This window comes from Physeter macrocephalus, chromosome 6 (genome assembly GCF_002837175.3).
Source record: "Physeter macrocephalus isolate SW-GA chromosome 6, ASM283717v5, whole genome shotgun sequence".
NCBI classification, from domain to species: Eukaryota; Metazoa; Chordata; class Mammalia; order Artiodactyla; family Physeteridae; genus Physeter; species Physeter macrocephalus.
Window position 1 is genome coordinate 53947108 of NC_041219.1, and position 11357 is coordinate 53958464.

Here is an 11357-nt window from a genome sequence, read left to right on the forward strand (position 1 = left end):
TTGTGCAGTTAACGTTACAAACCTAAGTGAGCATGGTGGTAGTCGGCCCCAGGCCCCTACATCCTTGAGTAGAAAATACAACCAATAGCCATAAAGCACACCGGGAACCGTGGGACCCCAGGGACAAGGTTGCCTTCGCAGCCACTCCACCTCGGGATGGTGAGGTGTGTCCTGGCCCGAGGGCCCAACCGTGCAGCTGAAACTAACGATGCCGCGGAGTCCACAGTGCAGAAGGTCGCGTTTTACAGTGGGTTTTATTTGGTGTTTCAACAAGGGAAACCCAGACATCACTGCTGTGCCCCCTCTGTTACGAATCCTACTGTGTGAGTGACCGCATGGTTGGTGAAATTAATGCGTGATAATGACTCAGGGTTTGAAACGACGAGGCTTGTCTCTGGTCTCTTTCTCTGTGAAATTCTAATCTGTAGCGAGCGGCTCCGAACACTGGGATTTGAATTACTCTGTTTGTGCAAAAAGCCATTTGTTAAATAAAGATGATGTTAGTAATTTTTAAATCAGCGGTTTGGGTCGGCTTGACTTTTTGGTTTGTCGACTTAAAAGGGCTGGTCGCCGTGAGGACGCAGTGCTGCAGCCTCAGTCACCTGCCAGCCACGCGCAGAAGTCTCCCGCGCGCGGCCCAGACGACGCACCGAAGGGGCGCTTCCTCCACCGTATCCCGGGAGGGCAGGCGGGAGGCTGCGGCTGCTGCCCGGTGACCCGCGGCCTTTCAGGCATCCAGGCGTCTCAGGGCCTCCAGGTCCTGCAGGCCGACCTAATACTTCAGGGCCCGGCATTGCGCAAACTAAGAAAAATTCGACCTGAATTTGACTTATACTCAAACGTAGCTTGTATCAGAGGAGAGTAAGGGATTTTCCTTTGTATGTGGAGATCTATTTTTTTTTTTAAGTACCAACTAGATAAAATAAAGAGCAAGAAGATGCGTTCTTTTTAAAAGATTAAAGCTTCTTTTACACCAAAGATGAGGCTCTTTTTTCCGTTTCAGTGTAAAGCCCGTCCTGAGCCCAAACAGATCAGCAGCTCGTCCGCCATCTACGACAACCCCAATCTCATCAAGCCGATTCCAGTGAAGCCCGGTGGGAGCCGGCAGCAGCGCGGCCCTCGGCCCGGCCAGGTGCACAGCCCTCTGCTCTCCGCCCGGGCCCCTGTGGGGCTCCTGAGGGACCTTGGCCCGGAGTACGGTCCGGGCGGGGCCGATGCTCTGCAGGTGCCCTAAGGTCAATCCAGGAAAGAGAGATTTCAAAGTAGAGATTTTGTCACTATTAATAATTTACTCTTCCTAGAAAGGGGTTGCAGTTTTTCCTTTTGGCATTTCCCTTACTCTGTGCTAATCCCTTGTGGACTTGGAACTCCTTGGAGGATAATGTATTCTAAAAACACAGCAACCTAATATCATGTCAGAGCTGACGGGACCGTTACACGTCGGGCTGTATTCTTCCGGGGGGGAAAGCTGGTGTCCCACGGCCCCTGAGGGAGCCACAGCCCACGCGCCCCCGCCGGGGCCAGGTCCGGGGCCAGGCGGTGTGTGTGTATATGGGACTCCTGGTCTAAGGACTGGTGTCAAATCCCCCTTTAGACCCCATGGCTTGTCATTGTTTTTGCATCTAAGATGTAAGCATGACAGCAGTTTCTGTGTGAGCATATATATTTTTCAGAAGAGTCCAGCATTAGCAAAATTCTAATCTGCAAGTCCCGTCACTGAGTGGGGCCGCTTCTGGTTCTTATGGTTGTTCCTCACTAAAGGTTTTGTTTCAAGGGAATTGGTTTAAATCAATTTCCAAAAAATGAACATGGACACCGAAAACATAAAGACTGGCTAATGCAAGTCTTATATTGAATTTTGTAGAAAATAAGTCTTTTCTAATTATCTTTTAGCTTTTATTATAAGTTTGCTTTTCATGGACATTTTTTATTTTAAGAGAGAAACTGGAATATGTTGACTTTAGGAGAATCTCGTGTTTTCTTAGCCCAGCAAGAAAGCAGCAGGGAGACGCCAGATGACACAGGGCGGGAAGGAAGCGGGTGGTCACCAGCCACGGCGGCGCAGGGCGGGCAGGGGTTGGGGTGTCACGCATCTGACGGGTTGTTATCGCGACTGTTACGTAGTTGGAAGGATCAAGTTAGGCTAAACGACTTAGGTTTCTTTCCAGCCCCCAATCTCTATAATTCTGGGGAATACTTCCAGGAATTCTGAAATCCTCGCATTTCTCCATGTCCTCAGCGTCTCCCTGCACTTTGCAGGGATAGATGGGCTTCCTGTTGAAGAGATCATGTGCCTTTTAGTGTCTGTAGCTTCGTGCCACAGTGGTCCCCAGCCTGTGAACCCCAGGCCCCGCAAGGATCATGTGCCTGTTTCTCAGTCAGCAGATACTGATCATATAACAGCTGTCTCGGGGGTGGGAGGGAGAAGTCTGTGAACATTTTTGACATTAAAAAGGAGGTCCCAAATGTGTAGAGTTTATTATCACTAAGCTGCTTCATCCTTTCTAATTGACTCTTTGTAAATAGAAGAAATCATCGGGTAGGTAAGTTATGTTTCACTGCCCCCCATATAACCAAATTACATGTGGCCGCATTTTCAGACGTGGTTATTTGTTCCAGACCTCAGACCCTGAACCCCAGCACCTGTCCTTGACGGCTCTCTTCGGGAAGGAGGACAAAGCTACGTGTCAGGAAGCCGCGGGGCCTCCAAAGACCCTCCGCCAGCAGCAGCAAGAGAAGCTTCCGATCCGGCAGGGGGTCGTCCGCTCCCTGTCCTACGAGGAACCCCGAAGACGCTCGCCCCCGGTCGAGAAGCAGCTCTGTCCCGCCATTCAGAAGCTCCTGGTCGGGAGCGCGGACCTGCAGCCGCTGGCAGAGCTGCCCGAGAGCCGGCCCTGTGGAGCCGCCGCCCGGCCAGGGTCTCCCCGCGGCCCCGAGGTCTGCCGCCGCGCGCACGGTGCCCCCAGGACTCAGAACCCGCCGGACCAGCTCCAGAGCATCCCTGGGCCGCCGGCACCAGCCGCCTCGGCCGAGACGCCGGGGCCCCGCGCGCTCCCGAGGCCAGCGCCCCCCGGCCCTGGGCCCGGCCGTCAGCCCCCGGGGCCCAGCGAGGTCTCCCCGCGGGAGCTGCTGTGGAAGCTGCAGGCGGTGCAGCAGGAGCAGCAGCTGCCGGCGCCCGGCCGCCCCGCCCTGGCGGCCAAGTTCCCCGTGGCCACCCCGAGCGCCCGGGCACGGAACCCCCTGGAGTCCTGGAGGGACCAGACCCCCGGCGCGGAGCAGCAGGCTCCCCTCCTTCAGGTAGGCGGCCGCCGGCCGGGAGGTGCTGCCAGGGCGCGGGACGCGGGCCTCAGCCCGTCTGCGCATCGCGTCCCGCCTTCGCCTCCGGCCTGGGAGGGAATCTGGCCTCGGCCCAGCAATCGGGGGGCTCCTCCCTTCAGAGGCTTCATTCCTACGGTTAAGCCTTCATGCGACGAGGTGTGACGTGGCCGTGGGAAAACCCAGATCCTTGACCTCGGAAACCTAGGGTCTGAAGTCCTTTGAAATCATTCCGGGGATGCCAGACAGCTGACCTCGTCTGGTTATTTCGGTCCACAGTAAATTATCGCACGTTCATTATCCAGGCCGCGCTCAGAGCACTGACTGCGTTCCCCTCCTCTGCGGACGCCGCAGGCCCTGGGCGCTTGAGGTCAGCAGAAAAGCAGGTCACTGACCCCGGAAGGTGCAGCCTCCTTATCTGTCTGAGCAGGTGTAGCTTAATGGGGGTCAGGAGAGGTAGAAGGCTCTCTCCCTGCCCGCGACGTACACACTGGTTGCCAGAGAGGGGAAATGTTGTAATTCTTAGAAATGTTCTGTCCTCCCAGGGAAGATGGTTCTCTGTAGTCACTAATAACTTAGAACAGTGAGAAAACCGAAAGCTTTTCCATTTTTTTCACTGCCTGTGGGTAACATCCGGAGATCGGACGGATTTTTTTTCTTTCCACTTGGATTGGTACAACTTCACTGAAAATGCATTGGGTTTAAAAATTAGGCCGTTCTCCCTATTTATGACGTTGGTCCTTCTGTCGTGTTTTGGCAAGTAGCTTACGACAGTGCCTCAGGAATCTCTCCCTTTGGGGAACAAAGCCCATCGGTGCGGAGTACGGTGCATGTGAGACTTCGTGTATGTGAGACTGTGGGTCGGAGTGTTCTTGCCTGTCACTGATGAACATCTCAGATCTGAGTGCCTGCCGCTCTGGAGGCATGGCTGTCCCCGCCCTCATCCTCACGGCACTGTCACATCGCCCCCCGCTTCTGCTCTCTCCCCCGCGGATTTAGATTGGACCCTAGGAAATGGGGGCTAATCGTTGGCCATCGCCCTCTGCAGGCAGGTCCCTTCCAGCGCTCGCGGGGTGCAGGGCCGCGGAGCTCTTCCGACGGCCCGCGAAGCCACCGCTCCTCGCGACGGCGCACAGGGACGGTTAAGCAGACCACCCGCCTTCCTCCAGGCTACTTTGTGCCCACGACGACGCCCAGGGCGCTTCTGAACCACAGCAGCTCCTCGCGGCTGGCCCTGTGCCTGTGCTCACGGGCCCCTGGGCCTCAGGAGGCTAACAGTAGCGCTCTCTCCTCTCACCTGAGCTGGGGACGAGTGAGAGGTGGCTGTAAGCGTCAGGCGGGTCAGATGTCGCCTGCACAACTGCACACTATTGGGACCCCTGGTTTTAGGCCTGCTGGCCAAGAGAGGCGGACAGACCCGCCCAGACGCACGGGCCACCTGCACGCCTGCAGGGGTGGCCCCAGGGCTGCCCCCGAGACCCGAGCGCGGAGAGTCAGGAGGTGGGGTGGACGGTGACCCCGCCGCCTGCCCGCCCCGCCGCACCAGGCGAGGGGGCGGGCGGCGGCCGGTGGGCCCCTCACGGCGGACACTCGGGGCCGCAGCCGGGCAGGGACGCAGACGGACAGCCCCTGCGGAAAGGCTGGGGTCCTGGCGTGTGTCCCCAGGCGATGGCAGGAAGCCGGAGACAGGAGGTGCTGCCCAGAGCGCGAGCCTTGCCTGCCGTGAGGAGCATAGTCAGACGGCAGGCGCCGGCCGCCGGTGCCCCGGAGGGAGGGGCGTGCAGATGGAGGCTGGCCGCCCGTCGCCCGCAGCCACGACGGGTAACGCTGAACCCGCCGTGTCCTCCGCGCCCTCTGCGCCCGCCCCGCGCGCGAGCCGCCCTCACCCGCCCGCCCGTCGGCCCGTTTCCCACCCGCAGGTCCTCTCGCCCCGGCGCGCCCCGCCCGCCGCGGGCCCATCTCCGCTCATGTCGCCACTGGAGTTCGCGCAGCCCCCCTGGGCCCCGCCGCCAGAGAGGGGCAGCGGGCCCTTGCCCCCGGGAAGCCAGGACCCAGCGGCCAGCCCCAGCGGCCCCCTCCTGCCCCTGCGGACGCCGGAGCCCCCCAGGACGCCGGGCGGTGCCCTGAGCAAGCCGCAGCTCCAGGAGGCCCTGCTACACCTCGTCCAGGTAGGAGGGCGCCGCCTGCCTCCTCATCGGCCCTTCCCAGCGGCCTGCTGCCCCGCTCCCCGAGGGTGAGAGGGCGCTGCAGCAGCTCACCCCGAGACCAGCGCTTCTGGGCGTTGTGATTTGGAGGGCTAAGTCCTCAAGTGCCACCCGGCAGAAGAGGAGGAGGTGACGCCGCCCCTGGCAGGGTCCCAGGTCTGCGGGGCCGTCGGGAGCCAGAGGGGAGGGGAGGGGAGGGCTGCCCTGAGCCCGCGGCAGCGTCCAGGCCGTTACTCGGGGAGGAGGCAGCTGGGGCGGCAGGAATGGCTGTGACGACCGCGGCATGTTTTATAGATGACCTCGAAACCTGCCAGTGAGGACAGGCTGGGATGGCTTCCTCGTGCCCCTATGAAGTAACAAGGGCGATGACACTCGTACAGAGCTCTGGGCCGGGCACGGAGTTAGAGACCAGGACGCCGAGGCTGAGGGACCGGCCTGAGGTCACCAGCCAGTGCATAGCAGAGCTGCACGGCGGGGCCGGGGGGTGGCAAAGCCCACCCCAGACGCGAGACAGGCCTCGCCAAGTGCAGTGCGCTCACCCAGACGGACCGCAGACACCTCAGCTCACGTACTGAGGTACCTTTTTCGCAGACAGTCTGTAAGGGTCCTGTGGTACTTTGCTTGAGTGTCAGGCGACCTTGAGAGCGGCCGGCACTTTTGCTCTGTCTCATCCTACTCAAAAAGGCCGTAGTAGCGTCGGTAAGAATGTTTTTTTAAAGGTAACATATTTGAGGGAGAAGGAATGGAATGGGGCCAGAAAGCAGCATCTGAGTGTGAAAGCAGAGGAGCAATCTGCTAAACACGGACGACAGATGACCGCACCTGACTAATTCATAAATAAGGGTCTTTCCCACCTTTTCTAGAAGCCATTCATGAGAAGTTCGTGAGGACTTAGGTAGGACATCTGTTAGCTCCTTTCCTGTGAGCAATAAGCAAAAAACTTGAATGTAAAAGTTCCACATTTTTTCTGGCTTATTCCATTTAATAACACTGTTCCAAAGATCTCTGTGCAGTAATGGGGACCCCTAAAGTCTGGAGCAGCCCCTGGACCTCGCTCGTTAGAGACCATATGTCCGTTCCCTCCACCCGGCCTGCGTTTCACGTTCCCTGTGCTTTAGACGGCACCTTCCCCATGAGCTGCCGGCAGTCACTCAGGCATTCAGCTTTGCTCTCTGCCTGCTGTTAGGACACAGGCTCGTGCTCGGAGACTTTGCAGGAAAGCCAGGGTAGCCTGGCTCCAGGCCGAGCGGGAGTGTGAAACGCGGGAGAACCGCCAGAGCGATAGGACGGGGTGGGAGGGAGCTGTCTCCAACATCAGAAACCGAGAAAACCACCGATGGGACGGTGGTCCCCTCGGCCCCGAGAGCGGCAGGAGGGGCCCAGAGCCCGCAGTCTCACCGCTGCCGGCTCGCCAAGGCCAGAGCTCTCCGTAGCTAACGGGTGGTGCAGGGGGGCGGAGATGCACTGGCTCTGGCAGGGTACCAGCCAAGCACATTGCCAGTGAAGTCTTAACTTAGGCCCAACAACGAAGGCACCCCTTGTGGGCGACTCGGGGGCCTCTCAGAGCCACCAGTGACCGCCCAGCCAGGCTCAGAGGACTGAGCTGGGTTTATGTCCTCCCCGTGCAGCCTCCCGGGGGTCCCAGGTCTCTCCACACAGGAGGCCAGGCTTCTCAGGAGCCGGCCCGCTCCGGGCTGCCCCGAGGCTGGTGCCCGCCTGAGCTGCAGGCCACGAGCACCTGCTGTGTCCCGGGCTGGCCACCGAGGACCGGCAGCTGACCCTTCTGGCCTGGCCTGCTGCCCCGCTGACTGTTCAGCTTAGAAACTAGCCGCCGTGAGCGCGCACAGGTGGAGAGGAGCATCTTAGGATCAAGGTGCCAGTTCAGCCCCGAGACAGAGAAGACCTCTCGTTTCTGCCAACCAAATCACTTCCCCCTGGGGCTTTTGATTTTTGTTTTCCAGAATGACGACAACTTCTTAAATATAATCTACGAAGCCTATCTCTTCAGCCTGACACAAGCGGCCATGAAGAAGACTCTGTGAAAGCAAAACATTTTAAGGCTGATCTCCAAGGCCCTCCGGCTCCAGGTTCTTTCATGTCAAATGTTGTTTCCCTAAATGTTTCTGCCTTTTTTTAAAAGTATGTATTATATGAAGTAAAATGCTCCAGGCTTTTTTCAGTCACGCGTTTTTTTCATTACATTCTTCAGTGCACCTGGTACCAAGAATTGAGTGGGTAGGAGAAGTCCTTTGCTCACATCACACGGTAAATACCCAGCTAAAATGATTTTCTTCTTACACGTACTGGGCCATTTTTAGACGAGTTATCTCTCTGTGGGAAGGGCCGTTCTGGGAACGTGGTTCCTTTCTTCTGAGCAGCCCCGGTTATTTCTGGAACTCGGAGAACGTGCCGACCACCAGGTGGCAGTGTCAGCCCGTGACCCCTGACGCGCCTCGCCAGCCTCTTCCAGACAAAGTAAACCTTTCCTTTGTAAACATCCGTTGGGCCTTCGAAGGGAAATGATCTCTAAAGGTATTTCTCGCCAGTTTCCGGGGGGGAGTTGTTTAGGGGCCCACAAATGGCCCAGAGTTCCAGCAACACCGCGTCTGTCCGCTCCTTCCGGCAGAAGCCTGCCTGCCTCCAAAGGAACGGTTCCTCATTTTCAGCAAAACGTGCTGAGAGGAAGGTCACAGACGATCTTAAGGCCGGTCCGTGGCCTCTGGGGGGAGGCCGTGGAGTGCGGGCTCGACAGCAGGATTCTTGAGGTCCTGCAGCCGGCTGACGACTCGCCTTCACAGCGACCGGGGCCTGCTCCCCGCCAGCCCTCCCCGGGCTGAGTCGCCCCGGAGGTGGCCCCTGCTGCGCGCTGGAGGTAAAGTGAGCTTTGTGCTTCTATAGCCCTGTTTACTCTTGGACCACAAAAGGATCTCTAGAGGCCCCCACAGGAGCCGGGCCTCGTTCTCCTTCTAGGGGTCACAGAGGAGGCGGGGAAGGAGGTTTCCTCCCAGCTTCTGATGCCCAGACGTGAACTGGAAGCTCAGACCTGGGGTAGGCGTGTAACCAGGCAAGGGCCTGCGGGGAGCGCCCCCCCTCCGCCCGCCGCAGAAGGGCGCCTTCCCTTCGAGGAGGGGCCCACCTGGCCGGGCGCCCTGAGGCCGGGGTGCGGGGCTGCCGGTCCCTCTGAGTCGGGAAGGGGCGCCTCCCTCCGCTTCTTCGCCTCCTATAGCGCCTCACGCCCTGACAGACCACAGGGTCCCTGAGGCCCGTCACTGCGTGGGCAGCGTTCCAGGCCTCTTACGGGGAGTGTGGGGCAAGGGGAGACACACGGCCCTGTTGCCCCGCGTCGGTGACGCTCACGTCGGCGGCACACACGCAGAGCGGAACAAAATCCGCCGTCTCCCAGCCCGCGGGCGACCTTTAAAACCCGCGGGCACGTCTTTGATCTGAATTACACGTTTAGGGTGGCTTCTCCGGCTGGGGAGAAATGAATCCCACTGAAAATTCTTCTCCTATATTTGTGGTAGCAAGTGGCTAATTTCTGAAATATGTATTCCTCTACTTGATTGTTATATAAATAAAATAGAACTCTCAGTTGCAGCACCTACTGTGAAAAGGTGGCCGTGCACTGTGGCTGGAGGGGGCCCCCCGTGCCCGGTGTGGTCAGACCCACACCGCAGGCTTCCCTGGGCCTTTCTAGGTCAGCACCACAGTGGTCTGTTTTGAAAACAAATTCTCCATCCTTTACTGGAATGAACCACTTTAAAAGTGACAGGCCCAGTCTGTTCAGACCAAAGACTGAGCCCCCTTTCAAAGGGCTCGGAGATGAAGAGCTGACTTCCTCTGTGTGGGAAGCAGGGGGGAGCTGCTTTGTCCCAAGACCTTTCTCTGGAGGGTCCGGGAAATGGACTGCAGGGTTATCTAAGCACCCAGGACTAGATCTCACATGTAAACTCACTTTCCTTTTTCCCACCTCACCCCGAATTCTGAGACCATCCTGGACGCCCTCCTGCATGTCGCTGGCTTCAGGCAGCAGCTTGAAGCCAGTTGAATTCCAAGGGGAAGGAAGCCTGAGATGGGTCCCTGGGCAGCGTTATCCCGGGCACTGGATTTCAACCCTGGAGAAGTGTCCGAAGTCGGCTCTGCCTGGTGCAGGGACAGAACACGGGGCCTTGGTCAGGCGGACTTGCCCTCACGTCCTGGGCGAGGGACCTCGTCTGAGATGCTGTTCCTTCACCTGTAAACGAAAGCAGTACACAGCTCTCGGGTCCTCGCAGGGATCCGATGGGAGCGATGTAGGGAAATGGCTCCTCGGGCTGAGAGGCACAGGCTCCGTCCGGCCCGACGGGGCTCCCGCTGGGGTGAGGCCCGCGGCAGCCAGAGCGCCCTCGCCTGTCGCCCACAGGACACTGTGGCGCTGCACCCTCTTCTCCCTCACTCCTTTATGGATGATGGGGGACCGTGCGCCTCACCCCTTCCCCCCAAGGGAGGCGCCCTGAGCTCCTCAAGACACACACGTCAGTCCGAGTAACCCAGGGCCTCGCCCGCCGCCGGAGGAGGAGGTGCTGTTAGGCCCTACAGTCCTGGACGGTCCCTGCAAAGACGCGTGCTCTCCTCTCCCCATTCAGAGGGTGAGAAGCCTCGTCAGCACCCTCAGGGACCTCCCGTGCCCCGAGCCTGCGACTCCCACCCGCCCTTCCCCCGGGCGGCTGGCGGAGACCCCAGGCTGGGCGCCGCGTCGCTTGCATCCCAGGTGTCCCTTCTTCCTCAGACACTGGTCACGGCCCACGGGTCCTGGCCCAGGACAGGCAGGACTGCGGTCTCTTCTCCTGAAGGGGGAGTGCACGTCGGAGGACACACGTCCTGCAGAGGAAGTTCCAGCCGCTGAGCGGCCCCAGCCAGAGGACACATCAGCGGACACCGTGAAGACCGACGTCCCTGGTGTGTGGCCCCAGGGACGGGAGCTGTCACGTCAGGTCCAGGCCTCTGAATGCCAGGCTGCACGTGTCCGGCACGATGTCACCCAGACGCAGGCGGGAGAGGAGCGTAGGACTGCCCCCCGCCCCGGGCACAGCGTCAGGCACGACGTCTCCACAGCCCAGCTGCTCTCTCCCACCGACAAAAAGCCACCTGCCTTTCCACCTGCTGCTCCGTTCAGACCCGTGCCTCCTTCTCTCTTTTCAAAGAAATCAGGTGCTTCCAGGCTTTGGAGCTCGGAGCCGCCTCTGAGGTCACACGTGTCGTCCGCAGCCGGCAGGCCGGAGCAGCCCTGCATCGTGGAAGGTTGCCTGGCTACAGAAGGGTGCATCTCCCCAGCCTGTTGCTGAATGCTTGGTTTCCAGGTTTCAGATCCTCGGCACCCACCTCTCGTACAGTTAGCGGGGGGAGGGAGGCGGTTACAGATACTTGGTGTATTTAACTCGACCTTGAGTATCTCAATAGGGTTCCACCAAACTGAGTTATGAGTAATGCCTCCTAACAGAGCCTTGAGAAAAGCACACAAATAAAACCTGTGTGTGCAGATTGTGGTCTTAAAACACCGCGGGGCGGTTGAAAGCAGAGCACTGCCGACCGTTCCCCCGGCGGCGGCTCTGGGCACGGGCACAGCTGGCCTCCTGGGCGAGGTAACTGGGGGCGCAGCGGGGAGGAAGTAGAGAATGTTCTAGACGGCAGGAGAGAGGTGGGGGACCGGCAGGTGTGAGCCGGAGTCTAAAAGACTGGGGGGGGCTTCCCTGGTGGCGCAGTGGTTGAGAGTCCGCCTCCCGATGGAGGGGACGCGGGTTCGTGCCCCGGTCCGGGAGGATCCCGCGTGCCGCGGAGCGGCTGGGCCCGTGAGCCGTG

General features: G+C 59.4%; 1 protein-coding gene across 4 annotated transcripts in view; it reads left to right on the plus strand.

Annotated features, from left to right (window-relative positions):
• Positions 1–10033, plus strand: part of DCP1B (decapping mRNA 1B) — a 53096-nt gene extending 43063 nt beyond the window's left edge. The window contains exons 6-11 of one of the 4 annotated variants that reach the window (XR_003680200.2): positions 1004–1132; positions 2620–3297; positions 5235–5483; positions 7481–7606; positions 7729–7784; positions 7898–10033. Coding sequence is in view for 2 of the 4 variants with exons in the window: in XM_024129203.2 (XP_023984971.1) it covers positions 1004–1132; positions 2620–3297; positions 5235–5483; positions 7481–7561 (1137 nt within the window). In the remaining 2 variants the exon portion in view is untranslated. Of the gene's footprint in view, positions 1–1003; positions 1133–2619; positions 3298–5234; positions 5484–5813; positions 6096–7480; positions 7685–7728; positions 7785–7897 lie in introns of those variants that run through there. The other 3 variants (XR_003680201.2, XM_024129203.2, XM_028490849.1) reach the window with 3 other exon arrangements.
• The last annotated feature ends 1324 nt before the right edge of the window (positions 10034–11357 follow it).